Raw genomic sequence first — 26,240 nt, 5'->3', positions numbered from 1 at the left:
TATTTTCAATTTTTTTTTTTCAAGCCTCCTGGTTATTGCTATTGTCGCAAGCTTGGGGGCGCTTATAAGCTGAGAGCAGTTTACATTTGTTGATTAAAATATAATCTACTTGTTTAAAACAATTGTTTTAGTTTCTCAGCAAGACAGATTTTTTAGTCGACTTTAGTCATAGGAGAACTGTATCAGGGATCAAGTTTTTTTTATAAAATTAGCCCAAAGAAATATCAACTTGTATTTTAAGTTATAAATTATATAAATACCAATACAGTGTATATGGCAGTGAGCAGATAACTTTTCATATGAAGCTAGGTCAATATTTTTCATGCTGGACAAGTTTTTGCCGCTGAAGTTACATAACTATTTTTACATGTCTTGTTTCTCCGTTGTAGCAGAATACCATGATGAAGGGGAACCTTGCTGAAGGGCTTGCTTTGGTACTAACATTTTTACACATAGCTTATTCCATAGAGCTACCTGGTCAGCATCTAGAACTCGGAACTTGTCTACTCGTACTAATTCCAGGCCCATTGCATGTTGAAGATAAAGCATCCAACATGGGGTGTGACAATAGTAAGGAAGTGTGTGATGCATCGTCTAAATCTACATGCGAGTTCGTCCACCGTCAGTTTTCAGAAGCGTTTTCTACAGAACCTATGGTTCAGCTGATATACCGAGAGCAAATTAATCAAGGTTGGCTTTTGTCTTCTCTCTCCAAACATCTGAACTCGGAAGATAACTGCTCCCTTGTAATTTATCCTAAACCAATCAAAGACAGAACATGTCTTCTTTCACCCCAGCACACCATTGCGGATCCTACCATTATCCAACTTTCAACATCTATTAGCAACCATTTGGCTGTAGTCAACCAAGTCTGCAACACTTTTAGAAATGTTAATGGTGGACTCGATAGACAGGGGCTTCATCGCGACTATATTCGAGATAGCCTATTTTCAGTTGAGAGCATGGGCAAATATGTTAATGCTGAAGAAGCTTTTAAAAAAGGAGCTACTTTAGATATTCTGCCTAAGTGCGAAAAAGTCGCTATCACTTCCTGGCAAGAATTCTTTATTGAGTATTTGCAACATTCCAAACCTGTTGTTATTACAAATGCTATTCAAAATTGGAATGTTTCGCATTGGACCAATGACTACCTAATGGAAAAGTACGGCAACAAGTCAGTTCACATTAAACTGAGTCCAACCCGAGACTACGAAGGTATTGAGGCGGCAGAACTTTGGGAGACTTTCGAATCGTTTGAGATTCCTCGACAAGTTTATGAACAACTTGAACATCCAGATCTTGTTGTTCCACGACCTGCTCCTACAAATATGAAGTTTTCTGAATACATTTATCTCATGCAAAACATTTCCACTGGCAAAATAAAAAATGTATCCGCATATCTTGAGTATTCATCAATCAGACAATATTTTCCAGAGTTGGAAGAAGACATTTCGGAAATGAGCTTTGTTGAATCTTATCTAAAATTGAAACATTTAAATATCTGGCTAAGTGATGGAAACACAGTGGGAAAGCTTCATTTTGATCCATTTGATAATTTCCTCTGCATGATCGATGGTAGGAAAGAGTTGCTGCTGTTCGAACCTCATGACAATCAACAGCTGTATGAGGCTCATATACCTGAAGCAGAATTTTCCGTGAGTTTGAACGGCTACCATTTTCGTCGTAACAAACTCTTAGAAAGTACTAGCATGGTTATGTCACCTATTGATATACATAAACCAGATTTTCAGCGTTTTCCTAAATTTAAACAAGCAAAGCCTCTCAATTGCACTATCGAAGAAGGTGAGGTCTTGTTCATGCCGGCATTTTGGTGGCATGAAGTGCAGTCTTACCCGAGTTTGACTAAAAACAGAAATCTTGCAGTTAATTATTGGTACGAGCCTTACCTCAGCAGAGAGTTTCCGTGTCAGAGTTGCAAACTTGATGTCAATCCGTATTATAACTTTTTACTGTAAAGTTATAGCTGTTTTCAATGCGTTATCACTATCAGCGTTAAGTTCATTCTCTGTTTTACTGTTTTCATTTTATTAGTGTGCTAAATATAGCTTCACTCGGTGTTTGCTTATGTGTCAATTAAATTTAATGACTTCCCTGGTATTGTTCAAGTTTTTGCTTAACCATGCTGAGCTTATCAAATTTGTATGAGGCCACTAGATTACACATTCATATCACTATGTTAGTGTAGTTTTTTATAAGATTGTAATACATTAATGTGAATGTAAATGGCGTAATTGTAATGTAATTAGTGTAATGTTCAGATAATAAACTTTTCATGACATTTAGATATTGAATTTGTCTAGTTATTGTCTATCATCTGTTGTAGGTCTATCTTGTATTTTTAGTTGTTGCTTGTAGTTTTGAAAAAAAGGGAAAATTAGAAATTTGCCCAACTCCCATCATCATACTGAGTGTGCAGCATTATGCTTCCTACCTGTTGAAATAAAGGCTAGAAAGTGCTAAACTGCTAAAAATGATAAGATAGCTTTGGTAAAGTAATTTACAAGGTTGAAGAGGTGGACAATTCACGAGTTGTCCACTACTTAAAAAGTTGCCTGTTCAAGCAGCGGACAACTTCTGATTATAGATTTATTTCCGCGCAAACAAATTGAATTGTCTTAATAATTTTGTTAGCATAAAAATATTAATTTTGTTCAAAGTGTGTTATAACGTAGTTTTGTAATTAATTTTTTTATTAGCTAGTTAGTACTTTTTAGTACTAGTACGTCAGAACGTTTTTAATAAAGGTTAGATTTTTAATGTCAGTTGGCAATCGGCTTTTTTAGAAGCAAAAGAAGATCGCTGTAGCCTTATGACTCGATTAGTAAAGGGATACTAAACGGCAGGGTTTCGTATATGCATTACGTACTGTATTTGGTCAGTTGGCTATAGAACAAGTTCCAACGTTTATCATTTCTAACCAATTAATACAAATAACAATTTGTTAAAACCAGAAATGGTTTCAACAATTTGGAGCTATTTTCAAAATCGGCGTATTTCGTAGGAGGCGATTCCGAGTGCTACAAGAGTTCAAAGATATATTTTTACGTGATTACTTTTATTGGTACAAATACAGTTACGAGTCCGTATATTGCTGTCTTTATGACAAAGGAATGGCTAATCCTGCCACTAAAGCAGCCTCTGAGGTGAGAGTAAAAATCTTATAATATGGGATTTATATAGATATACTTATCTATCTCACCAATGATATACAGCCCCAATCGGGGCTGTATATCATTGATCTCACTAACTAGCATCTCATGCCCGATGCTATAGCACATCGTATTGAGAAATCTTCTTGCTAAAGTAGAGAAATTCCTCCACAAAAGACAACGTAGGTTTAGGAGAGGAATATCTTGTAAGAAGTAGTTATGTGCAACACTCATCGACATTTTCAGTTGTTGACCAACATGAAAGAGTCCACACAAGTTCTAGACATCTCAAAAGCTTTCGACAAAGTGCCACATGCTCTACTGATGGAGAAGCTCATGAATACTGAAGAAATAAATAACTATTTATTACAATGGATCCGCAGCTTTCTGCATGGTAGATCACAATGAGTCTTACTGGATGACTGCACGTCTAACCAATGATATACAGCCCTCCATGGGGGGCTGTATATCATTGGTTTAGACGTGCAGTCATCCGGCTGTATATCATTGGTTTAGACGTGCAGTCAGTGTTAAACCAATGATATACAGACCCCCATGGGGGGCTGTATATCATTGGTTTAACTCTCTCCCAGTTTCATCTGGCGTTCCACAGGGATCTGTTTTCGTCCCAGTACTATTTTTGTTATTCATAACTGACTTGCCGGAAAAATTAGACTGCTCTGTAGCTCTGTTTACCCACTATATTCTTTGTCAAAAAGTCTCATCTACCCTAGATGGTAAATGATTCCACCAAAATCAATCTAAACTTGTAACATGGGCAGCAAGATGGGGAATAGAATTGAATGTTGACAAAAGCAATATTGTAAAGTTCAGCAACCTCATGAAGTTTGACACCTTTCTAGACCGGTATCCCAGCTGATTGAGAAAGTACTGGAACAAATAGGGGCAAGGCCAAGCATGGTGTCACACACAAAGGCAATTTTTTTTCTGCCTTTCGCAGCCATAATTTTCAGTTAAGTAGCGAGCAAACATGTTCAAACACGTAGAAACACAAAAGTTTTCATAATGAAATCTTCTCTCATGAAGATATTGGGCATGCAAATAGGTTTTTCCTGTATGGTGTGTGACATGCGGGACAATTGATCAAATCCTCTCAAATGTTGCAATACATTATGAAATAATTTTGCTTCCATTTTATAATCAATACAAGAATGGACTTTCTAGCCCAGGTGTTTTTTCCGAGCTAACGCTAATTTTTCCTTATAATTCAGGCGATCAAAAATTAGTTTGTCCCATGCGTCACAATTTGAGTGCATTCATTTGCAGCCTGTTCTTACTTGGCTATTTGGTAAAAAAATTCTTATCTAGAATTCGATTTTGGGCTGCTATAGTTTAGCCAAACTCGCCAATTTGCTGAAAATACTGTGCATTTCTGTTTTATAAGTACATGGAAGTATTTGTGACGTGCGGGACATTTTTAATAATATGGTGATGTCTGCCTTTGTTTAGGAGTTCTCTTTGATACCCTGCATGGGAAAGTAAAGCTAGATATTCCAAGTCTAAAAATTTCTTTGAGAAAAATAATGAATTAGAATTATATTATGTTTTGTAACTCAGAATTTGGAGCTTGTCAATATTATTAGCCTACTCTTCTGATACACAAACCTAGTGTGCAAATCACAAGGTAATCCTTGAACCAAATGTGTATTTTTAAAGTATGGTTACGACAATTATCTTTCACTCATGCATTGAATTTTTAGTCAGTAGAGAAAGTAGGTTTCTCCTTATAGATACTGTCAGATTTTTTTTCCAAACTGGGATGTATTCTAATGACTGCCAAACTGCTGTTAACATCATCCCACACTTTCTGTCCACAAACGGGGAAAGCTTCGAAAACACCTGCTGAACTACATGTTGAGTGACATATTTGAGATTTTTAATGAGGAATATCCAGATGTCAAGGTGAGCCCTAGTAAATTTAAAGAGTTGAGCCCAGTAAACTGCAAGCCAGTTTCTAGACATGATCAAATTGTCTGTGCTTGCAAATACTGCGAAAATGCGAAGTTAGCTCTACTGGGACTGCGGCAGGCCAGTGTCTGTTCTTTGGAAATGCATACTACTGTTCACCAGCTACTGAAAAGAACTATGCATAATATGAAACAATGAATCATGTGTGAAGAGGGAATGTAACTCTTGTGGCTGTTTCAATCCATAGTTTGGTTGTTAGCGCTAAAGAACGTGTGAATTTCTATCAGTGGGGAGATGGTGAAGAAGGCTTCCTAAACAAGCTCGAAGATCAAATGCCATCATCTGACATGCTTGTGCTGCTGAAATACCAACTGACATCACTTTCCCTTCATATGTAGGCCTACATGAACACTTCCAACCATCAACACAGATAAATCAGTTACCTCAAACAGAATTGGAAAAAATGGGGCAGTGATCATTCACAAAGACTTCAGTGAGAACTTTAACTGTAAGCAAGCAACTGAAATCAAAGCACCTACTACACCACAATAAGGGTGACAGTATTCACCGTCATGATTTATTATAAGCTAGATGGAGTCCTAGCCCACAAATGCTGTGCAATAATTAGTGATAGCCTAGAACACACTAAGGATGCTGTTTACACGTTTGATAGAGAATTTGTGAAATTTTTTAAAAGCAGAAAATATTAACATGCAACATATTCATTATGTAAGTGATGGATATGCATTGCAAATCAAAAATCGGTTCACAGTTCAAAACCTGATTGGCCATAGGGGAGAAATGGGTATGTCAGCTGATTAGAGTTTTTTTGAGACATGACATGGCAAAGGTGCAGTAGATGATGTTGGGGGAAGCATCAAACAGCAGGTTCTTATGGCAATATATCGGGGATGGTATGCCGTAAACTCGGCAAAGTCATTAGCAGAAGCTGCAACAATAATAACTTCCAAATCAGTGAAACCAATGAAGATTTTATACATCTTAGAATATATGATCACTAAAACAGCAAGGATCTGCAAGGAATGCTGGTCCACTGCACTTCCAATATATGGCATTCGATCTTGCCATCACATAGCAATTAAAGGAGATGGTGATGTTACTCTGATGGAATGGTATTCTTTCACTTGACAGCCAGTTTCATCCACACCGAGCAGCGAACTTAATCAAACGGTAATCACAGGAGATACTTCACAAACATTGACTCAGTTCTTACGACAAATGCTGGTTGCAATGGCCTATTATTCTGAAGTCGGCATTGGAGAAATTCTCAAATGGGAAGCTAATAAAGGTAGCTACACTATAAAGTACATACACCGTGCACGCAAGCAGTTTACGTGGCCAAGGACATAAGAACCCCCCCTCATAAATTTTCTTCCCAGAGTATTTCCAGTTGTTGTACCAGCAAATACTACCAGGTCACTGAGATACTTTGTGCTAAAAGATGAGGCAATAATAATGGCAGAATATGTTTTTAAGAAGAAAATGGTTTACTGCATGAAAATCTGACAATCTTTAAGTTATATGTGTTTTATGTTTAAATAAAATAAATACAATATATAGTAATTTTAAACTATTGGTTGGTTTAACACAAGTATATTCAATGTTAAAACTACAACTCATAGCAATTTGTGGTTTAACAACCACAAAACAGAAAAATGCTTAATTTTTCATAATGTTATTTTCGTTCCGCGCGTCACAGTCCTGCGCATCACAGGTGGTAGTTTTCTTTCAAACCTTACAGAATCACTAAACTTTGGCCTGGAAACAAAAATGATATGTATTCCTAAAAGAATGACAATTAGAGTTTTGAGTTAGTCAAATAATAATTTTATTAGTCCAAAATTTCAGAAGAATTTTCCAATTAATCAAGGAGTAGTTTTTCATGTCAAATTATGGTCCCGCGTGTCACACTAGCTTTAATTGTTGATAATTTGTTAATGCATTGCATTTCAAAGATGAAATCTCATTCAGTGATAGTTGATGTCAAGTGCTTTCTAAAACCGTATAAATGACACCAGAATTTTGCATCTGAGCTGAGAAGTATGCGAGGAAGCGTTCAAATGACCCGCGCGTCACAGCCCTGCCAAAAACGGCTTTACCCATAATCGAAAGTCACCTATGAATGACACTAGAAGAGAATTTGAAAGTCCATGAGCATATACCATCTAAAATTACAACAGAAAAGGGGCAATTAAGCATGATCATCCGCGCACTTCACTGGGTGCGTCAGAGGGCAAAACCTTTCGCTTATAAATCTCTTTGTCCTTCTCATCTTGAGTACGCACCTGTAGCCTGGGATCCAAGTAACGAGGAGAAATAGCTAGTTTGAAACAGGTTGAACTCAAAGAACTCAAAAAGCAGCAAAACCAAAATCAGTCACCCGAGCAGCAGTGTGCTACACTTCTCCACCAGACAGCCTGAGGTTGCCTGTACCGTATAAATAAATGCTAAATGTGCATGTAGCTTTTGAAAACTTGACCTAAAATTGTTAATGCATTGTCTTGGTAGTTATCTGAGCACCTCTTACATCTCTAGGTGATATGATGTGAGGAAATCTATGTGAGAATATTGACCAAGCTACGGTATCTTCTGTTTTAGTGTTTGTCACAAATCTGACAAACACATCAATGAAATATGTTATGTCACTAATATTCATGCCTTATCAGTGTATAACATGTGCGAATGAACAATAAAATTATGTTAGTTTGGTAAGCATATTTTTAGCAGTATTTCAACACTTCACCAGTTAGGAACTCGGGGTCTATTTTGAGTTGGAAGTAAATTTTTACAATTGATTTATGTCACACTGAGAGGTATAGCTTCAAATGTACAAAAGCTAAATGAATGCTAAGAACTTTTGATTAGAAGACAGAACATTTTTTCTATTTTTTATCCCTATGTATATATATAAATCTCAGTATTTGTGTGTTGTCTGTTATTCTGTGGTTCCGTCTGTCCGGTTATAGCTAGTCTGTTATTATGTGGTTCCGTCTGTCCGGTTATAGCTAGTCTGTTATTCTGTGGTTCCGTCTGTCCGGTTATAGCTATTAAAATCTAGAAATGAAAAGCTCACTTCTTGCTGGAATTTAACTCACGAAGATTGCAACAACAAGTTTGTAAACCAATCATCCAACTAACTCAATCAATCATCTAACTCCAAGTTCACGAAGGTTCTTATGATTCCATCGCTTTTACTATATACTGTATACCCTTATAGGTTACGATGCCCCTGTTATGAAATTATTTGCCCCCAATTCTGAAACACGATGCTTTTTTGTTTTCGCCATGCTCGGGCGAATTTGTTTTCCTCTATACGGTATCAACAAAAAGTTCTTTCAAATTTAAAATTTGGAGCTTGTTGTACTGATTACAACAAAATGAACAAAATGTCTGTATGCTATTCGTCGAAGTGCCTTCCACATCGCTCGAAATCGATATGCGTTGCTAGTTATCCCAGTTCACTATCATCCACTATCGTAAAAATGGGTTCGCAGAAAGATTAGTGATAGAATTTTAGTTAAAAGTTTGCTAAAATGCATACTAAAACTTCTTTCAAATAGGTTTTTAGTAAGCTCAATTCATATAAGTTAAATTCAGCATTTATGTTACAAGTCTGTCTTGAAGGTAAGAACTCTGCACCGTAGTACATCATAATGTTACATTCTCTTGCAGATCATAACCACAAACTGCACTATAGTTGTAGTAGGTAACTATAGTTATTTAAGTTAACATATTGCTTTGTTATTATTTTTTAATGATGATGATTTTCACCAGGTGTTTGCATTATATAATTACCATGGATTTCTAAACCACTCTGTGCGATGTTTTCGCCTTTTAATGCCACCACTGAAACGAATTAAAATCATATCATTGTATACCAAATAATTTTTCATTGTACTCATAGCAAAACAGACTGTATAATTAGCCATTACCTGCTGTTGATTTTGCATTTAAATAGCTTTACAGTTTCATTTTTTCTCCTAATTTATTTTAACAAAACACTTCATTCATGATATGAAATTCAAAAGTTACAGTTGTTTGAAGTTTGAAAACCTTTACAGTTGTTTTATTTTTTCCTAATTCATTTGAACTGCACAAAAAACACTTTCCTCATGATATGAAGTTTAAAAATTAGAATGGTAAATGTTGTATATGTTAAATAATAATAAATTTTCTGTCCAAGACTTTTTTATTACCAGGCAACGCCAGGCATTCAGCTCATATTAAAATTATAAGCTTTAATAATAAAAGTGTTTTACGATTTTTGCATATACTAAACGTCAATGCTATGCGAATGAAAGTCAACTTGTGCCATTATAACATTTCTCAAGTTTTTGTGAACATTCAGGGTGCAAACTCTACAAAAATTTTATTTTGGATTGTGATCAGATTTTTCATAGTTGTTACCTGATGGTGTGCTGATTGATTGAATGTTGTGTGTTTTAAGGGTGAACCTCTACATCTAACCTGTACCAGTTGATATCATGACTTCGGCTGTCATTACTTAATGCATCGATGTAGTCTGAAATCCAGTTTCGTCAATATTACAATATGCATACAATATGCATGCCCCTTTCCTTTTTTGAGTGTCGCGAGGTCCACCAATTAGCGCAACCAACTTAATAACTGTCACCTCATCAGCAAATCCGTCTGATGCGTTCATCGGGTCTCATCAACTTTCTGCTACTTTTTGTTTCATTTTGTTAGATGTTTTTTCTGACTCATCGCTTCACCTCTCACCATTTTTCAAGTTTAGTCTCAACTATTTTACTATCACTACTGTGGCTACCGTTACCAGTACTGTCAGCAGCACCACTAATTTCTACACCAACGCTGTCATCTTGACAGCCAAACTCAGAGCCGGATTATTGGGCCAATTCAGACTCTTCATTCATTTGATGTAAAATAATTGGAGGTGGTGGAAGTCTTATAGAAAGGACCTCTAGTGTAACACTGACTGCTTAGAATGTTGGTGGAGGCCCATATATACTTTACTAGCTTACCTATGGAAGGAGATAAGAAGAGGATTCTCTTCTCCCCAATCAGCGGTTCAGTAACTGCCCTTAAATCCTCTTTTTCTGAATGTTTTGGGCTCATTCCTTTTTCATTTTCCAATCTATTAGCTTCTATCTATAAATACTTTCTATCCATCATTTCATCACTGAATAGAAATTACTGAATGATCTTTTCCAAAATTTGCACTAGATTTTTTTATATTGATACTGTCCTGACTCCCTTTGCTTTACCATTGCTAACTTGAGCAAAACTCTTTTCCACTAATATCACATGTGGCCCGAACCTTTACATCTTTTCTAACTGCTGCCTCCCAATCCTTTTAGCTATACTTTTCACTCGCTACATTCTCTTGCTTTTTGTCCTTTTATGTACTAGTATGTAGCCGCATGCCTTTTTTATCCACAGTACTAGCACAATGTACCTTCACTCTTCTACCAATGATCATCTCACCATATATTTTCCATCCATTACTGCAAAATTAGTTGCCAATTGCTTGCCTCTGGCCTTACATTCCTTACTGTATTCCATAGAATTGTTCCTCACTCATACCACCATTTGTCACTTCTTAACTATTATTCTCTTCAACTAAACTAGGTTCCTTCCACTCTCTCTCTCCATCACTTCATTGGTTCTCCCTGTCACTCTCTATGCTGGTTTGCTTCTTTTAATCACCCTAGATATAAATTTTCTTCCCTCAGATTTGTCTGTCATGGTGCATAATTTAACAGTATGCAGGAGATGACAACTTACCTCACCAACTATCATCGGTCATGGAGAGAAAAGTCCCATCTGCTGCAAATCAGATTTGTAACTCAAGCTTGAACAGCTTTAGGCTTAGCCCTTACAAGACCTTTTGAAGTACTGCCTATCATTTTTTCCCACCACCTTCGCTACTGAGTCTTGCGCTTTTTTCTAACTGCATCTTCGCTATTTGCTACACTCTAAGTTCCATCTAGATTAAATGACATTTCACAAGCCTTCAAAGTTTTAGTTAAGATATTTCATGTCAAAATTGCATTTTTTTTGCATCAATTTTGCTTCTCTCTCCTTCAATACATTAAATCACACAATTTTAGCAGGTTTTACTTCATTGTAAATTTTTGCAGCTTCAGTGTATACTTAATTTTTACTTCTTACGAGTATTATAATTCTTAGTACATGTAGTGAATAATTTATGTTCTTCTACAAACAAGGCATACTCTCCGTTACAAAGTTGTCGCAAAACATTCATTGATTTCACCAAGGTAAAGGCTGTCTCCTCTCGAATTATGTCTTGCACCTAATTATGCTCATCTACGGCTGTGTTCAATAACCCTCAATAAATGTCACTAGCTGCATTCTGTTCTGCATAGTCGGTTGTCTATTGCCTCCTACATCTTCAGTACCTTTTTTATCTACTCAATTCTCTGTACAAAACTTCACCTCTTTGGAAAATCATTCTTACAAGCCATCGCTCTCGTATAATCCTTGATTGTTGAATAACTAGTTTTTATTGTTTCTATTATTACTCACTAATTCCTAAATACTTCGTTTTCTCATCTCTTTTTAATTGAAAATTGAGTTTAATTGGATGTTACACTTATTAACTAATCTCAGATGATCGGTCAAATCTTGTACACTTTATAGCTCACATTGAATAACTAAGAGTATGCCAGTAGTTGCAGAATGTGGATAGTGACAAACATATCAAGTCTTTGTGGTAGTTTCAAAGCCGTAGCCTCAGGCCTATAGCTTTGTCACATTCATCATTAGCTATTAGCATACCATATGACACTGCTATTATTTTTTTATTGGTTTGCTATTATTAATATGAAATGTGGTCTAATTAACAGGGGCAGGGTGGGGCCAATGCTCTGACGACTCCTGCTCTAGGGACAAATACAGATACTAATTGTGAGGTACATCTATGGAGTGTTTCGTGAATTAATTTATCTCATATTTTGTCACGCTTGAATAGGAAGTGTGTGTCTACATGTATATCACAGCTTTGATTGTTTGGTTTAGAAAGGCGCTAGCTCTGATGGAGAGACCATGGCAAAACAGCCAGCGGCTTCCAGCCTTGACAGACAGGTGAGTGGGTGCATGCATGGAATGCAATTAGGAGTGATACACGATAGATTTGTATGTGTTAGCCAGACACAAGGTTGAATAACATAGTGTTACATGTTTTTTAATAACTTCTCACTGACTTTTGGTTGATGCGTATACTCTACGGTATTTTCATATTTCTAACTCTTATACAATAGAGTCATTAAATTTAAAGTCGGTTTTTCCGACTTCACTTGTGATAACTCTGATATGCTGGAGCAAATCTTTCATTAAGAATATAAAATGTAGAAAGGTTAACTTAATAAAATAGAAATAGTCGATAAAAAGGGCTTTTTGATTTGAGTTTGGCGTTGAGCAACCAAAATGGAAGTATAGGCTCAGCAATGCATAGCTTCAGAGATATAGAGGATGCTATAGATATTTTAGATAAATAGAAATAACTCTATTTTATTTTTTAAGGATTTTAATGTAACAAAGGGTAACATGTATCTATGAACACTAATACATGTACATGGTATTTTTGTCACCTTTAATCGGATGTAATCTCTGCACTATACTTTAAAAGTTTATGTATTTTGATAATTTTTTATAGTTTTTTTTAAATTTTATTTACCACCTAACTTTTACTTAAAAACCATTTGCTTTGAGACGTTTTAAAAAGCTAATTTTGTCAATTACTTTTGGTGCCGAGTCAAATATGTGGATCCATTTTATATCACAGGTCGGAGAGTTTGAATGTTATGTTATCTCATGTAGAGGTTTGTCTATTCTTTTAAATAAAGTAGTGAGTTTTTTCTCTGCATGTGAATATCGTCAGTTGCTAGCAAACCGGTTACATGCTATGCACATGGTGAGGACTAACTGCTATGTTTGATCTTGTTATCACCAGTAGTCAGGCAGGTTATTTGAACATGATTGCGTTTGGGCCTATCTGGGGTACTTGAGTGCTTGTTAATTCTACTATTCTGTTATCATTGTTGTTAGTATTTAGTGTACCTATTATGTTTTGACTCGTATAGCTTTTTATGTTATTTTTCTGTGAAATTCTGCATCTTTCTGCTGGATTTCAATATTGGGATGATTAGTGGAAATATATGGAATACAGTAAGGAGTAAAGTCCAGAAGTTGTTATGACAGGTTAGATTGGCAAATATTTTATATACCAGCAGTGAGCCTGAGCATGCGTGAGAATTCTTCCATTTCAAGCAGATAACCTGTAGGTAGGTGCTTAAGAGGTTCTCAGGAACCAGGGAGAGTTTTGAAACCAAATATTTTCCCTGGTGAAAGAGACAGAATATGCGCGGGAAGCTTGGATGAAATCGGCTCAAAATTCATGTTTTATTTACAGAGCCATTATATTTCAATACTTTTTGTGCTTCATAAGTTGAAAGAACATTGAAAAATATTGGCTCAAACCATACGTCATTTGTCAGAAATTCATATGTTGAGGTGATCAGAGGTGGAGGTTTAATTATATAGCAGAAGGACAAGTGTGTACGCCGTCTAGCTTCTGAGTTCCTCTTCATTTCATCAATAGACACATTGGTGTTACCTGACATTCCTTTGTAGGTGACTTCTCGGAAGGAGACAATTATGTATGTGATATTGTTCATTCTCCTTGACCTTAGTAAGATGCTGTGCAGCTATGCTCTCAAGTACTACAATAATGATGAATATCCTGTAAAACAGGTGAGTCAATTTTTATCATTTTCCTCCAAACTTCCTTGAGCATATATCGTCAAGTGTATCTATTGCGAGCCTTTTAGAGGAGACGGAAAATTGGACTCATCGAAGAGTTCAATAATCATTCGGTTTTCTCTTTTAGTGCGTCAATTTGTGACAATAAGAGTTGAAAAGTGGTATGATACTGTATAGTTGATGTTGTATTAGCTACTCTCACCGAGAAATTTTGTTACTGTTCTTATTCAATTCTTCATCTTCATTTGCCGTTTATCACTGATACTTGTTTTGGCTGCATGTTTGTCAAAGGAGTTGCTTGTTTTTGCCAATTATTATTATTTATTTTTATTAGTTTGCGTTTATTATTTTCAATAATAAACGCAAACTTTTGGAAATTTAAAATTTACACTCGACAATATTAGCCAGACAATAATCGGAGTAATAGTCGGATAATAATTTAGTGGACAATAATCGAACTTTATTAAGACTTCTATGTCGTATGTGCACCATTGCAATGATCAGCAATGTAATTGCTAGTTACGATTGGTTGAAGAGGTAAGTTAAGACCGCCCAGTCATCAACACTGCCAAAGTATAAACACCCACCAGTACGAGGAAGGAAACATCCAGTAGTGCGTGCTACTACAAAAAATTCCACTATATCGATTTGTTTCTTAGATCAAGCTATATGCCATACGCTTGTGATGAAGGCAATTTTATGAAGGCTAGTGATGTTTAGGGCGCCAATATATATGCCATACGCTTATGCCATACGCTATATGCCATACGCTATATGCCATACGCTTGTGATATGCTTAGCCGATCTGTGGAGTCAGCATCCCCTATGGCTACACACAACGATGCTGCTCAGTATCGTACATGTTGGCAAGTAGTTTGACGAGCAGAAGCAGTGGAGTAAAAGGTCATGACCTTCGTGCTCAATTTTGCAAAACAACTCCATGGTTCAAAAGTAATTGATTTAGTTCTCCATCGTAGACCAGAACAATGCTTAGAACAATAATGGATTTGTCACTCAGGTGTGAGTCACCACGAAAAACCATGAAGTGTAACTTTAAAAAATTGTCTCCGAGTTATGAAAATTAACTCCCTCAAGTTTAATCCCAGATGCATAGATGGCGCTCAGGTGATGAAGGCCAGCATGTTGGTGTAACACACCAGTTGGCTTTACACATGATACATTTCCTTCGTTTAGTTTGTCACAGAGCTCAGTGTAGTATTACTCCAGTACAGTAAATGGTTCTTAGAGTATTTATCTAATTCTTTTGATGGGTGTTGGTGATGTTGGTTGGTTCATTTTAATTGAAGGATTATTAAAGATTATCACTGCTGGAGTTACAAGGTACTATAAATTAGTTTTAGAGGAAGATTTCAGCTGTGATGTGCAGCTAATATGTTGCATTGAGGCTTTTTAGAAGTAAACTGTGTTATGGTTGCGTCTGAAACGTTTAATGTATACTACTACTTTAGGTCGTAGGAGTATGTCATAGGGAACCCTTGCTTTAATACAGTACTGTTCAATCAACTGATGCTGCCTAAGCCTGGTTCCCATATCGGCTGTGGGACCCCGGCGGAAATCTTGCGCAGCAAGACATTTGCCACCCTAGGCTCGCGGCGGCTTCTGTTCACATAAAGCTGCGTCGCTAATAATCGCATAAAAAATGTTCGCTTGCCATGCCATTTTGAAAATGCTGACCTGCGCAGTGCATTTCGGGAAGGTTTGCCTGCGGATATGCGCGAAAGTTGAACAGCCCTGAACTATTGCGTGGGCCACCGACAACTACCGGCGGTACTTGGCGGGTAAGTTCACATTTCACCGCTAATAGCTCTGCGATGCTGTTTTAGTGTAAAACACTTGTTGCTGAAGAGAGGAAGCTCTCTAGCATTGTCCATTCTCCGTCCTTCCGTACTAAGAGTTGCACTCAGTATGTTTTAGAAACTAGTGTTCTGGCAGCATCCAGTTTTATTTTCAGTCGATTAGCCAAGTGTCCTCAGGTATGTCGGCGATATCTCATGAACTGATGGTCTGATCGGCTCGCAAATTCGGACATTCACGGAAAATGCATTACACACGAAGCGAGCAAAATTGCTTCATTAAAAGTTGCTAAATGGTAATTTTTATGAAAGCTAGTGATGTTTTAGGGCACCAATATACAGCAAGGGCGCCGTAGCAATGTTGTAGACTTTATACCCACTCACTGCTCTTTGAAGATTCCCGCTTCTCAAATACATCTATATAAATCTCAAAGTTTGTCATTATTCGGTGTGTGTTCAGCTGTAGAGATTAAAGTCTAGCAATGATAAATCTGTATAGCAGAAGCGTTGATCTCAGAACCTCCCAATCACAATGCAACAAGCCAACCCAATAAGCTACATTGGATGCAGTGGATTAATTGGGCAGACAGCCATTATTTGGGTTAAAATATGCATAGCGACTCTGTGTTTTGCGCAACATCACTAAAGCTTGCTCTCACAGTTGTTAGCGAGTTTAGCAGTAAGAATACTATCTTACTCAAATTAGCCAATAGCAACTACATTACCTGCCAGTGTTTATAAGCTGTTTTTAATACCCGTGCAACATCGGGCATTCGGCTTGTCAACCAATAAAGTTAAGAGTTTAAGGCTATTTTTTACAACTTACTCCTGTTAGATCGCAAAGTTGATCAAGTATTCATCAGTACGTCGAAGATTCAGTCTTGGCGATAGTGTCTCGACCAGCGCAACAATTTGTCATGCACATTTGTTGGCCGGTGGATGATCAGGGCACAAACAATGGCTGATGGCATAAAAACTTTAGTGTCAAGGTCAAGTTGTAGAGCTCAGTGTATTTTCTATTAAAAAGGTGATAGTGATATTGTTGTGGTTTTAATCTTTTCAGTTTTCTGTCATATTTTTCCTTTGATAAGGTGTTATTAAAGGTCTGGGTCAACATATTTGTGAACACAGAGCTAAGCGATCATCTATCGACCACCATTGCTCTTTAACACATTTCAATTAAAGCGCTGTGATGCAATGAGTGATAATTCTTCAAAATAGTTACTCATATCTATATGCCGACAAATGAGGTCTTCATCTAGTACCAAACAATTACTACGAAGACAACTGACTATTCACTGTTGCATAAAACCAAGAAGTTTTCGCTGTTAGCCAATGAAACATCAGCAATGCCGAACACAGACCATCTTGATGGACATAGCACTTATCTCGTTTGAAGTATGTGCCCAGCATATCAGTGCAGTGATAGCTACGGAGTTGATAATTGCGTGTATGTTTAATTAGTTTTTATCCGCTTGTAAAATCGGGCAATGTTGGTGTTCAAGAGAGGATAATTAAATTCTCTGATTCAGACCACATGTAGCGCTCTGGTATGAAGGCTGTAATTCAGGTGTAACTGGCCTTGTAAGCTGCATGTACTCTATCCAATAATCTGTTTTTAGGTTTCAATCGATTTTGTGACTCACAATGTGCTTCGCAAATGAGCACGTTGACCGCTTTACACTGCCGATTGATATTACACGCATAAGTCTACTTTATTGGTTACTAGTGCACATTGTCTGGCTCTTGTGAGGAAATGGAACTGTACTTCATTTATTCTGTGGTTGGTTGTCACAGCAAATTGAACAAGTTCAAATTGCTGTCTGGCCAATTTGGCAAATTATTTTTGGTTGACTAAAAATACAAGTTTTGTAAGTTTATTGCTGACCAAGATTTCAACAAAATCTTCCTGACTATCAGCTAGTGTGCACACAGGTGTGTTGCTCTATAGTCTATATAATAGTGCTTGCAATTGGGTGCATATGGTATTGAAAGAGGAGACAACTTTCAATATTTGTTTATAAATGTTAGCTTACATGTACATTAGCCTTAAAAGATGAAATTTTTACAAGGGTTTAAAGTTACAACAGTGGCATTAATTGAACAATGATATATTTCATTGGATTTGAATTTAATGGTGTTATAGTTTATTTATTTTGTGTTTTATCCGCTGACTCTTCGCTTTCATGCAGAGCCAATTTAGGAGATGATTTCACCCCTCTCTGCATGGTCCACCGCTATTGATGTACAGGACGTTATGGTTTACGGAAGATGTTTTAATATGCTTTTTGGCCGGCTGCTGTAATAACCATTACTTACAGCATGTAGGGTGAAGTCAGCGCCACCAATCACATTCAAATAATTTTATGTAGATGTATATAAGTGGTAAAACTTCTGCCAAAAGGCAGCTGAAACATGGTGACCACATATCATTAAATATACCATCATAAAGCTACTGTTACCAGGAGGGGTCTATTCATTCCTTTGGTCTGAGCTTATGTGTTTATATCAGTATGGTGATGCGATTCGCTGAATAAAAAGCTCTTTACAGTTAGCTGAATGAACCCAGCGCTATGAAACTGGTTTGTACAGGGCATGCAGTTCTCTCAAGCGACCTGAGTGTAGTATAGGCTTGTTTAAAGGGTTTAGTATGTGAAATTGTACTTCATACTAGTTCTTGTCATCATGGCAAGCATATGTCTCTCCCAATCCTTTGCCTCTTACATGTACATTCTGCTTAAAGATTAGTGTACTCGGTCAATAAAATGTCTAAAAGTTGTAGCCATGGTTGGAAAAAACCATGTTTTTTAAAGAAAAAAACCATGTTTTTTAAGAAAAAACCATGTTTTTTAAGAAAAAACCAGGTCTTTTTGTTTAAACTGGTTGCTATGGTTTAAACCTGTTTTTTATAATTTGACCAATGTTTTTGCAATATCAAGTCTAATTAACATCACTTACTATAGCTGCATGATTGAGTATTGAACATACATTTGCGAAATCATCTGTTAAAAATGGTACTGTGGGAGTTGTTATGGGGAAAAAGTGTGAAAACATGGAAATTTCAGAATGAATCTTTAATCAAACATGGTTGATAAAATCCAGAGCAGAAATCTTATCACATAAAGTGAATATTCTACATACAGCTCTATGTATAAGTAGGAATTTTAATCCAAGTGATTAGTTGTGTGGTAGTGTAGAGCAGAGCATAATGCAGATGCATTGCTAGTGTTTGGAGCAGTGGCAGATGACTCAACCTCTATCACCTGAATACTAGCATCACTGTCTAAATTGGTGTTGTCAGCTTGACCTTTTGCTACGTGAGCTTTAAGCCTATCTGTGTGACCTCGCGTTACGACAACACACCTATTATATTTTGCCTTAAAACCTTTGCCTTTTGCAGTTCGAGTAATGAACTGCCAAACGGGATCCTGTTTTTGAAGCATGTTGGAGATTTGAGGCACAACTTTAACTTTTCAAACACAGAAAACTTGATAAACTGAATTCTAATAATCCAACTACTTTGGCTTGTGCCCAAAAATGAAATATTAGTTTGCAAAACTTGAAGCTTTTGCCCAAAAGGGTTTTATTGTTTTGATTTCTAATTATAAGCAATGCTTTCTCACTGGCCAGACTTGAGAAAGTATTCATTCATTATTAGAGACGATGATTGGATTAGTATATTTCACATGGTTTTTATATTTCATCAGTAAAGGGATCATCATATCACTTAATAATTTAACCAATTGAAAATGAAATTCACTAATTCATTGTTGTGCTAGGATTTCATGTAGTTTCAACTTGAGCTCTGCCATCACTTTACTACTGTGTCTTAAATAAACTTCCACAGCTGATAATTACATATAATTGCATTTCTACTGTACGAGAACCACTAGGAGCTTAAAATATTATGTTTTTCGCACAAAAAATAATGGAAAACTATGAAAACCGGTTTTTTGGCACGGTTTAAACCATCGGTTTAAACCGTGCCAACCTTGGTTTCAACTATGTGCGAAGCTTAAGAAGTAATAGCCCACCACCAATAATCTCAATCAATATACTCGATACTGATTGTTTGGTTATGTCAGCTTAATCTCCCATCGCCAGAACTAAACACTGCTGCATGAGCAGACGATTTCTGAAAACCTAACTCTGGAGGCAATTAAATTGTTTACTCATTCAAATCAACAAGAAATATGTTTTCAGGTATAGCCTTAGATCTGATTTCATCTTAATTGGTCTAGTATCAATAAAAGCAAATCAGGTTGTGTTGAAAATAATAACATGGGAAATCAATAGTATTTGAAAACTAAAATCTTATGGTATAAGGATATTTTAGACTTAAGATGGGCAAGTTCTCTATGTTTGGTTTTTGTTTGTACGGTGTAGATATGAAGTGGGTGGTTGGGTATATTGGATGGTCTGCTACAGTAATTTAGACAGCAGAATAGATATTTAAATGTTATTCATAGTCTATTTCGGTTGTTTTGGTTTGTAGACGCTGATTGTCTTCTCTACGGAGTTACTCAAGCTCTTCCTTATAGCTGTTCAGATGATCAATGATAACTCTATACAGAATGTGTCTCTCACCATTCTCTTCGCCCTACCATCCATCATCTACGCAGTCAACAACAACCTCCTTCTCTACGCCTTCCATTTTACAACCCCTGCGGTCTGGTCTATCCTCACACAGAGCAGAATCATTATAACGGCGTGTGTGTATCGGTGGGTGGGCTGTCCTAGTATCTATGAATTGCTGTAAAATTATGCATGGTGCTTACGCTATTTCTGTAGAATTAAAGGGTGGGATACTTGCTCTAATTTTGTAAGTTTGATTTCCCAGATTTTACTTGTGGTAGCTAGATGAAGGCACTGCTATGTTAGATCAGCCTTATTCCGCGCAATTAGCCTACTTTATTTTTGTTCAATTGTGAGCCACCCCGCTAGCCCTGGCACCACCAGTTTCATTGTCACTAATGTGAAAAAAAACAAGTTTTTTGTGTAAATCAGCGTTTTCATCTATCCAATGTAGTATGCATGGCATAGAGCTTCAAAGTCAAACCATGCTCCTGGTATAAGTTAGACATGATGCTAGTAAAAGTCAGCCAAGGCCCCGAGTTTCTTATTAGCCAAGGACTCCTAGCTTTTGGTTCTTGGTTTACTGATATTCTGGAGTAGCAAGGTACTCAACCTCAGCATATACTAGGTGAACTTTGCTAAAATTCACTTCATCTGTGCATGTATGTCATTTGTACAGGGTTTAAAGTCTCAACAGCTTCTAGCATGGGTGAGTTTTTCTTAGCAGCCATATTTTATTAGTCTCCCACCTTTTTGCAGCATACTATCTGCACAGGCGTGAAACATGTGCAGGCTTATACGACTTCACTTCAAGTCTGTGTTATGTGGCTTATCTCTGGTAGGGCTAGGATATTGTTTCCATGTTAGTTAATTTCGTTGCTATGTCAAGCACTGGACGACTTGATGTACCTCTATTTAGCCTGTACCTTTGTATACAAAAGACATTTCTGATTGGCTGTGGCATTTTCTTGGCTGTCGCTTTTTTTGGTAGAATTTGGTAGAGCCTTTATAAACCCTGTGTGCACATCTTTCATTTTGAGATGCTTAGAGTAATCTTATGATCGGTATTTCACCTGCCTTGACCAGTTGATCATCACGAGCGCTTCTGTTCTGTAGGATTCTGTTTAAAAGACACGTGACAGCACTACAGTGGTTTGCCCTCTCACTCCTCTGCGTCGCTATAGTAGTGACAAAGATTAGCGGAGATGGAGGAGGCATTTATATTGCTCCAATGGCCTTCTTCATCGCTGCCACAGTCTCTGTTTTGTCTGTGACAGCTGCTATATTTATGGAGGTAAAGAAAACTTGTTATATTTCATTTATCATAAAGATTTGTCTTTTCATTGTCTCATATTTGCAAGGAGAGATAACTCCTTTTTCAATTACGAATTCATGCTTCAAATAGTAATAAGTGCAAGGGAATTGGTTTCTGTTTGTTCAATTTAATTTTTATGTTATTTTTAGACATACAAATTAAAACCATAATTAAAGAATATATTTATATGCATGTATTTTTGCTATACATTTCTTAAATTATGTGTTGAGATTTACTAAACGGCTGACGGTTCAAAAAGCTGTGTTTATATTGTAATATGATCACTTTTTGCAGACTCCTAGCCCTTTCTCTGAAGTAAGTCTACAGTCAATTTTAATTTACTGTTAAACAAAATTTAACTCAATTGTCTAATTATCTTAAAGATTGACTGGCCAATATAAAATGATCATTTTATGATTTCTGATCAAGCTGTCCCACTGCGCATATTCCTGGTTGCCCGCTGCCTTAGTTTATTTTCACCCACTCCTCACTGCGCTCTTTTTCAGTACTTGTTCAAGAACAACAAAAGGTCATTCTCTGAGCAACAATTCCAACTTTACCTCTACTCATCTGCATTCTCACTAGTCTTCTACTCAATGGAGTTGTACAACTCTGGCAGCAGTGTCTCAAATTCACACCCTAGCACTGCTGCCTCCTCCACTAGCAAGAGCACCATTGTTCCCGCTATGGGTAAGTATTTACTCACGTTTAGGTCAAACGTTGTGCTTTCTATGCAGGGTTTCATGCTTTCAGTAAGAGAAAATGCTGTGTTAATCTAAAATAGGATTTGGTGTTTTGAAATTCCTAATTTATTTATCAAATTCTATTTTATTATTTTTTTTCAAAAAGAATGTTTTTAGGCATTAGGCATTTTTACATGTTTCTGAAAGGGAATATTTAACCACTGCAAACTGTGTTAGTTTGGAGATGGCTATCATAGCTTTAGTTATTACTGTTGCAGCGGGCAATCTTCTACCAGCCCTACTCCTCGCCACTGTGCAGTTAGGAGCCATGTCTGGCCTTGTGACTGCAACAGTCATTAAAAAGCTCGATAATATCGTAAAAATATATTCCCAATCACTGACAGGTACTGTATGTTATTTGGTTGTTGGAACACTGGTTGTTCTTGTTTTGAGGTGGACTGTGATTAAAAAGAGCTGTGACTGGCTGTTGTCGTTTTAATTGTAATTGCAATTCTTTGTAGCTTGTATCAGACCTACTCACATCAAGTTTTGGGGTTACCATTGCATATATGTTACAAATTTTATCGCAACAGAATTAAAAACATTATTTGAATGTCATTGTGGAAGGCAATTTTCTGATGTTATTGATGCAAAAGCGCTCCTTAAAATGGTCACATGTTGTCTTGAGGCAAAAGGGAATTGTATCTGACTCCATTTGCTCACATGTCTTCAGACAGTTATCAATTCAACTGAAGTAATTTAACCTGATGTTTTACAGACTAATTTATAATATGGGGCGTGTGCTAGTGCCATCATAATAGCCTAGTTTCTGTATTGTTACAGGTATTCTCAATGCGGTGCTCAGCTGCGTTCTCTTTCCTAGAAAGTTCACTCCAGATTTAAAATATGGAATTGCTCTCTTTTTGGTGCTTGTAGCAATAGGTAAGTGATTTGTGATTTATTTTCATCAACAAAATTAGTTAAACGAAAGAAAAAAGCTGGAAGAGCGATGAAGCCCATGATACGCAATAGCATAGCTAGTCGAAGTGTGCAGTTATGTTTCATGTTTATGGCTGTAAAGTTATCTTCTCTGTAATTAGATACACATTGAGCCCCTCTACTTGTATTTTAGCTATATGAAGAGTTGTTCTCCCTGACCCAAGCTAAGAAGAGCTATTTTTTCCGTGACTGACTAAATTTGACTAAAGTAAACAGTTTCCTCTCGGTGGCTGGGTATAGAGTTTACTCAGTAATCCAAATAGTTTCATTTTGGCTGCTTATGAGCTTTTTGTTCCTATTTGGTATGAAGTTAATATCTCTCATTAGGATTTGTGTTCCCTTGCAACTTAATGCATAGTACTTCATTGCTGTCCAAGTATCTTGAAATGGAATTAAGCTCTCTTTAGTTTTATATTAATATAAACTGGTAGAAAGTCAACTGCCAACTAATTGTTATGTCCAGGTATGCTGGAGCAATTTGTACCCTCCCTAGATTTTGTGTATTGCTTTGTCGATCATTTCAATGTTTGCTAATTAGTTACTACCATAAGATTAATAGATACAATAATCTTATTTGTTGATATAACATCTATTAACAGGTCTGTATGAGCGGAAAACTCTGAGGTTCACTACAGACAGCTCCAACAACAGCTCTGATGGGAGCAGTAAATAACACTTTTACCTTTAGCCTGTGCTTCTGGAGTAACTCTAGTCTCTGCGTATCTCTTTGCTTACAGATCTCATTCTGCTATTCCTATTGTTTTCATGTTACATTTAGCATCTGTTTATGGTAGTGATGTTACCTTAGGACTATGTTAGCAATCAGCTCTGCGAAATATCCAAGTTTGGTGCTGCAAATCTTGTTTCAATACTAATGATCTAGAGCCTTATGCTCCTAAATCTATTGATTGTTTCCTGAATTTTGTATTGGGCGCACCTGATCACCAAACCTTCATACACTTAATTGTTTTAGTTTTCTATATCTGTATAAGTCATTTTTCATGGCAATACTGTGATAGCTAGTGTGTACTCTTTCCAGACGCTATCTTGTGGATTCAGGTTGTCATAGCGATAGAAGTCAACTCATAACACCTGATTTGTTGTTAGAATTATTTTTGTTGGAAGCTATTTTTAGAGTTTTTAATTGATCACCAAAATTAGGTCGTGTGCGCATTCTTTAGTAATCATATCAAATATATCAATTATTGATTTTTCGGATTTGTCAGCAGTTTAAAAACGTATAGAAAAACTCTTGGCAATGTGTTGCGAAAGCTGCTGACAAGCAATCATGTAACAATGAGTTGCCTTATTACTATGAGTAGGATTACCAGGGGTTAAATTACCAGTGGCTACCAATGGCTGTTGTTGGTAGGAAACAGCAGCAGTTGGTGCAGTAAGTTCTCTGTTGCTATTAGCCCACAATACACATCCAAAGCATCAAGAGTTGGATACCATGTACTAGTAAGTGTTCTTGCTGGTTAAAAAATTTCTATTCGATATTTTTATTGGGTTCACCTGAAATTAGCAATATGATTTATCAATGCAATTAAGTTTTACTGCAAGTAAATAAAAATGTGTGGAATACCTAGTTTGAAATCTCGGTATCAGTAAAATAAAGGAGCCAGTGACGTCTATCTTCAACTACCAATAATGAGCTATGTGCAATTGTAGTCCTCAACTCGTGCTGTTACAACCAAATACACTAGATGAAACTCGATACGCATTTTACCAGCCAATTTTTAACTTACTACAGTATTTATTTTATTAATATGCATAGAACAATAATAACAACCAGAAGTACCTGTCTTGCATCTGTTTGAATCACAATAAAGAAAAAGGCTATTCAAATTGTTAATATATAATCGAACATAGAATTAATGACAATAGAAGCGGTTATACATAAAATATATTTTTAATAGCTTTGACCCTAGCAATCATCCAATATAATATGTAATACCGTTGCGCATGGAGGTTGGAGTAGGTATTTCGTCATCTTGTATACAGTTCTTGTAACAAACATGGCTTGTGAAATAAAAATTTAATAATTGAAATGAGTAGGTGTAATTATAGCATTTAACAAGTTTGTAGCAAGAATTACCTATTATCCATTCATTTGGAGCTTGAGTAGATCCTATAGCTCCAAATAATATAGCTCCAATTATCCTTACAGCTTTGTCAGCTTGAGAAACCTACTGTTTGAGGGCGAAACAATTCTATTGCCATTATTAACAGGTTCTAGGAAGTACTTTGCAAAAGTACTACATGGTATTAATAAATGTAATTAAAAATAATTAGCTTCTATTGGCTCTGTTTGTAGCTGACTTAAATTTACTTCTTAATGAAACCTAAGGCTCTATGGATATTATTGATAAAGCTAAGACCCTATGGATGTCATTGATGAAACCTGAGGCCATATGGATGTCGTTGATAAAGCTAAGGCCCTATGGATGTCATTGATGAAACCTAAGGCCCTATGGATATTATTGATAAAGCTAAGGCCCTATGGATGTCATTGATAAACCTGAGGCCATATGGATGTCATTGATAAAGCTAAGGCCCTATGGATGTCATTGATGAAACCTAAGGCCCTATGGATATTATTGATAAAGCTAAGGTCCTATGGATATTATTGATAAACCTAAAACACTATGGATGTGACTACAATCATTATAACCTGAATATTTTGTGAATACTCAGCTCAGCAAATTTTCCAGGTTTCAATAAAGCTACTCACATTGACGATGTGATGCATTGCTCAATCCATGAGGCTTATTTTATATCTAATGATAATTATATGAGTTTAATTAAACGACCTTCACCGTACTATTAATATCAAACTCTAAATTAAATTAAACGATTTTTAGTTTTTAGTATTCAACTAACCAGAATTAAAAAAATAAAAGTAGCACACTACAACATTAATGGCTTTGCTTATATACCTCTTATTGTTAATAAAACGTCTACCACTCAA

At 36.4% G+C, this 26,240-nt stretch overlaps 2 protein-coding genes across 3 annotated transcripts; both read left to right on the top strand.

Moving 5' to 3' along the window:
- Positions 1-398: 398 nt before the first annotated feature.
- Positions 399-2,303, top strand: LOC137393611 (jmjC domain-containing protein E-like). Its single transcript, XM_068080240.1, has one exon. The coding sequence runs from the start codon at positions 399-401 to the stop codon at positions 1,974-1,976; it is 1,578 nt and encodes a 525-aa protein (XP_067936341.1). The 3' UTR covers positions 1,977-2,303.
- A 725-nt stretch (positions 2,304-3,028) lies between these two features.
- Positions 3,029-24,481, top strand: LOC137394562 (uncharacterized). 2 transcript variants are annotated; one of them, XM_068081289.1, is made up of 10 exons: positions 3,029-3,164; positions 11,969-12,034; positions 12,141-12,206; positions 13,755-13,874; positions 20,193-20,419; positions 21,389-21,566; positions 22,094-22,277; positions 22,549-22,674; positions 23,114-23,212; positions 23,869-24,481. In XM_068081289.1, exons 1-10 carry the CDS (start codon positions 3,132-3,134, stop codon positions 23,940-23,942), a joined length of 1,173 nt encoding a protein of 390 aa, XP_067937390.1. In that variant the 5' UTR covers positions 3,029-3,131; the 3' UTR covers positions 23,943-24,481. The 2 variants fall into 2 exon arrangements, with proteins under 2 accessions (XP_067937390.1, XP_067937391.1); XM_068081290.1 differs by lacking the exon at positions 3,029-3,164 and having other exon boundaries at positions 12,145-12,206.
- Positions 24,482-26,240: the final 1,759 nt, after the last annotated feature.

Source organism: Watersipora subatra, chromosome 4 (assembly GCF_963576615.1).
Source record: "Watersipora subatra chromosome 4, tzWatSuba1.1, whole genome shotgun sequence".
Lineage (NCBI taxonomy): Eukaryota > Metazoa > Bryozoa > Gymnolaemata > Cheilostomatida > Watersiporidae > Watersipora > Watersipora subatra.
This window is presented reverse-complemented; position numbering and strand designations above follow the sequence as displayed.

Coding starts and splice junctions, on each gene's coding strand:
- LOC137393611 (XM_068080240.1), top strand. CDS start 399: ATGATGAAGGGGAACCTTGCTGAAGGGCTTGCTTTGGTACTAACATTT.
- LOC137394562 (XM_068081289.1), top strand. CDS start 3,132: ATGGCTAATCCTGCCACTAAAGCAGCCTCTGAG. Junction 12,207..13,754: donor CTTCCAGCCTTGACAGACAG/GTGAGTGGGTGC, acceptor ATTCCTTTGTAG/GTGACTTCTCGGAAGGAGAC. Junction 23,213..23,868: donor TTTGGTGCTTGTAGCAATAG/GTAAGTGATTTG, acceptor ATCTATTAACAG/GTCTGTATGAGCGGAAAACT.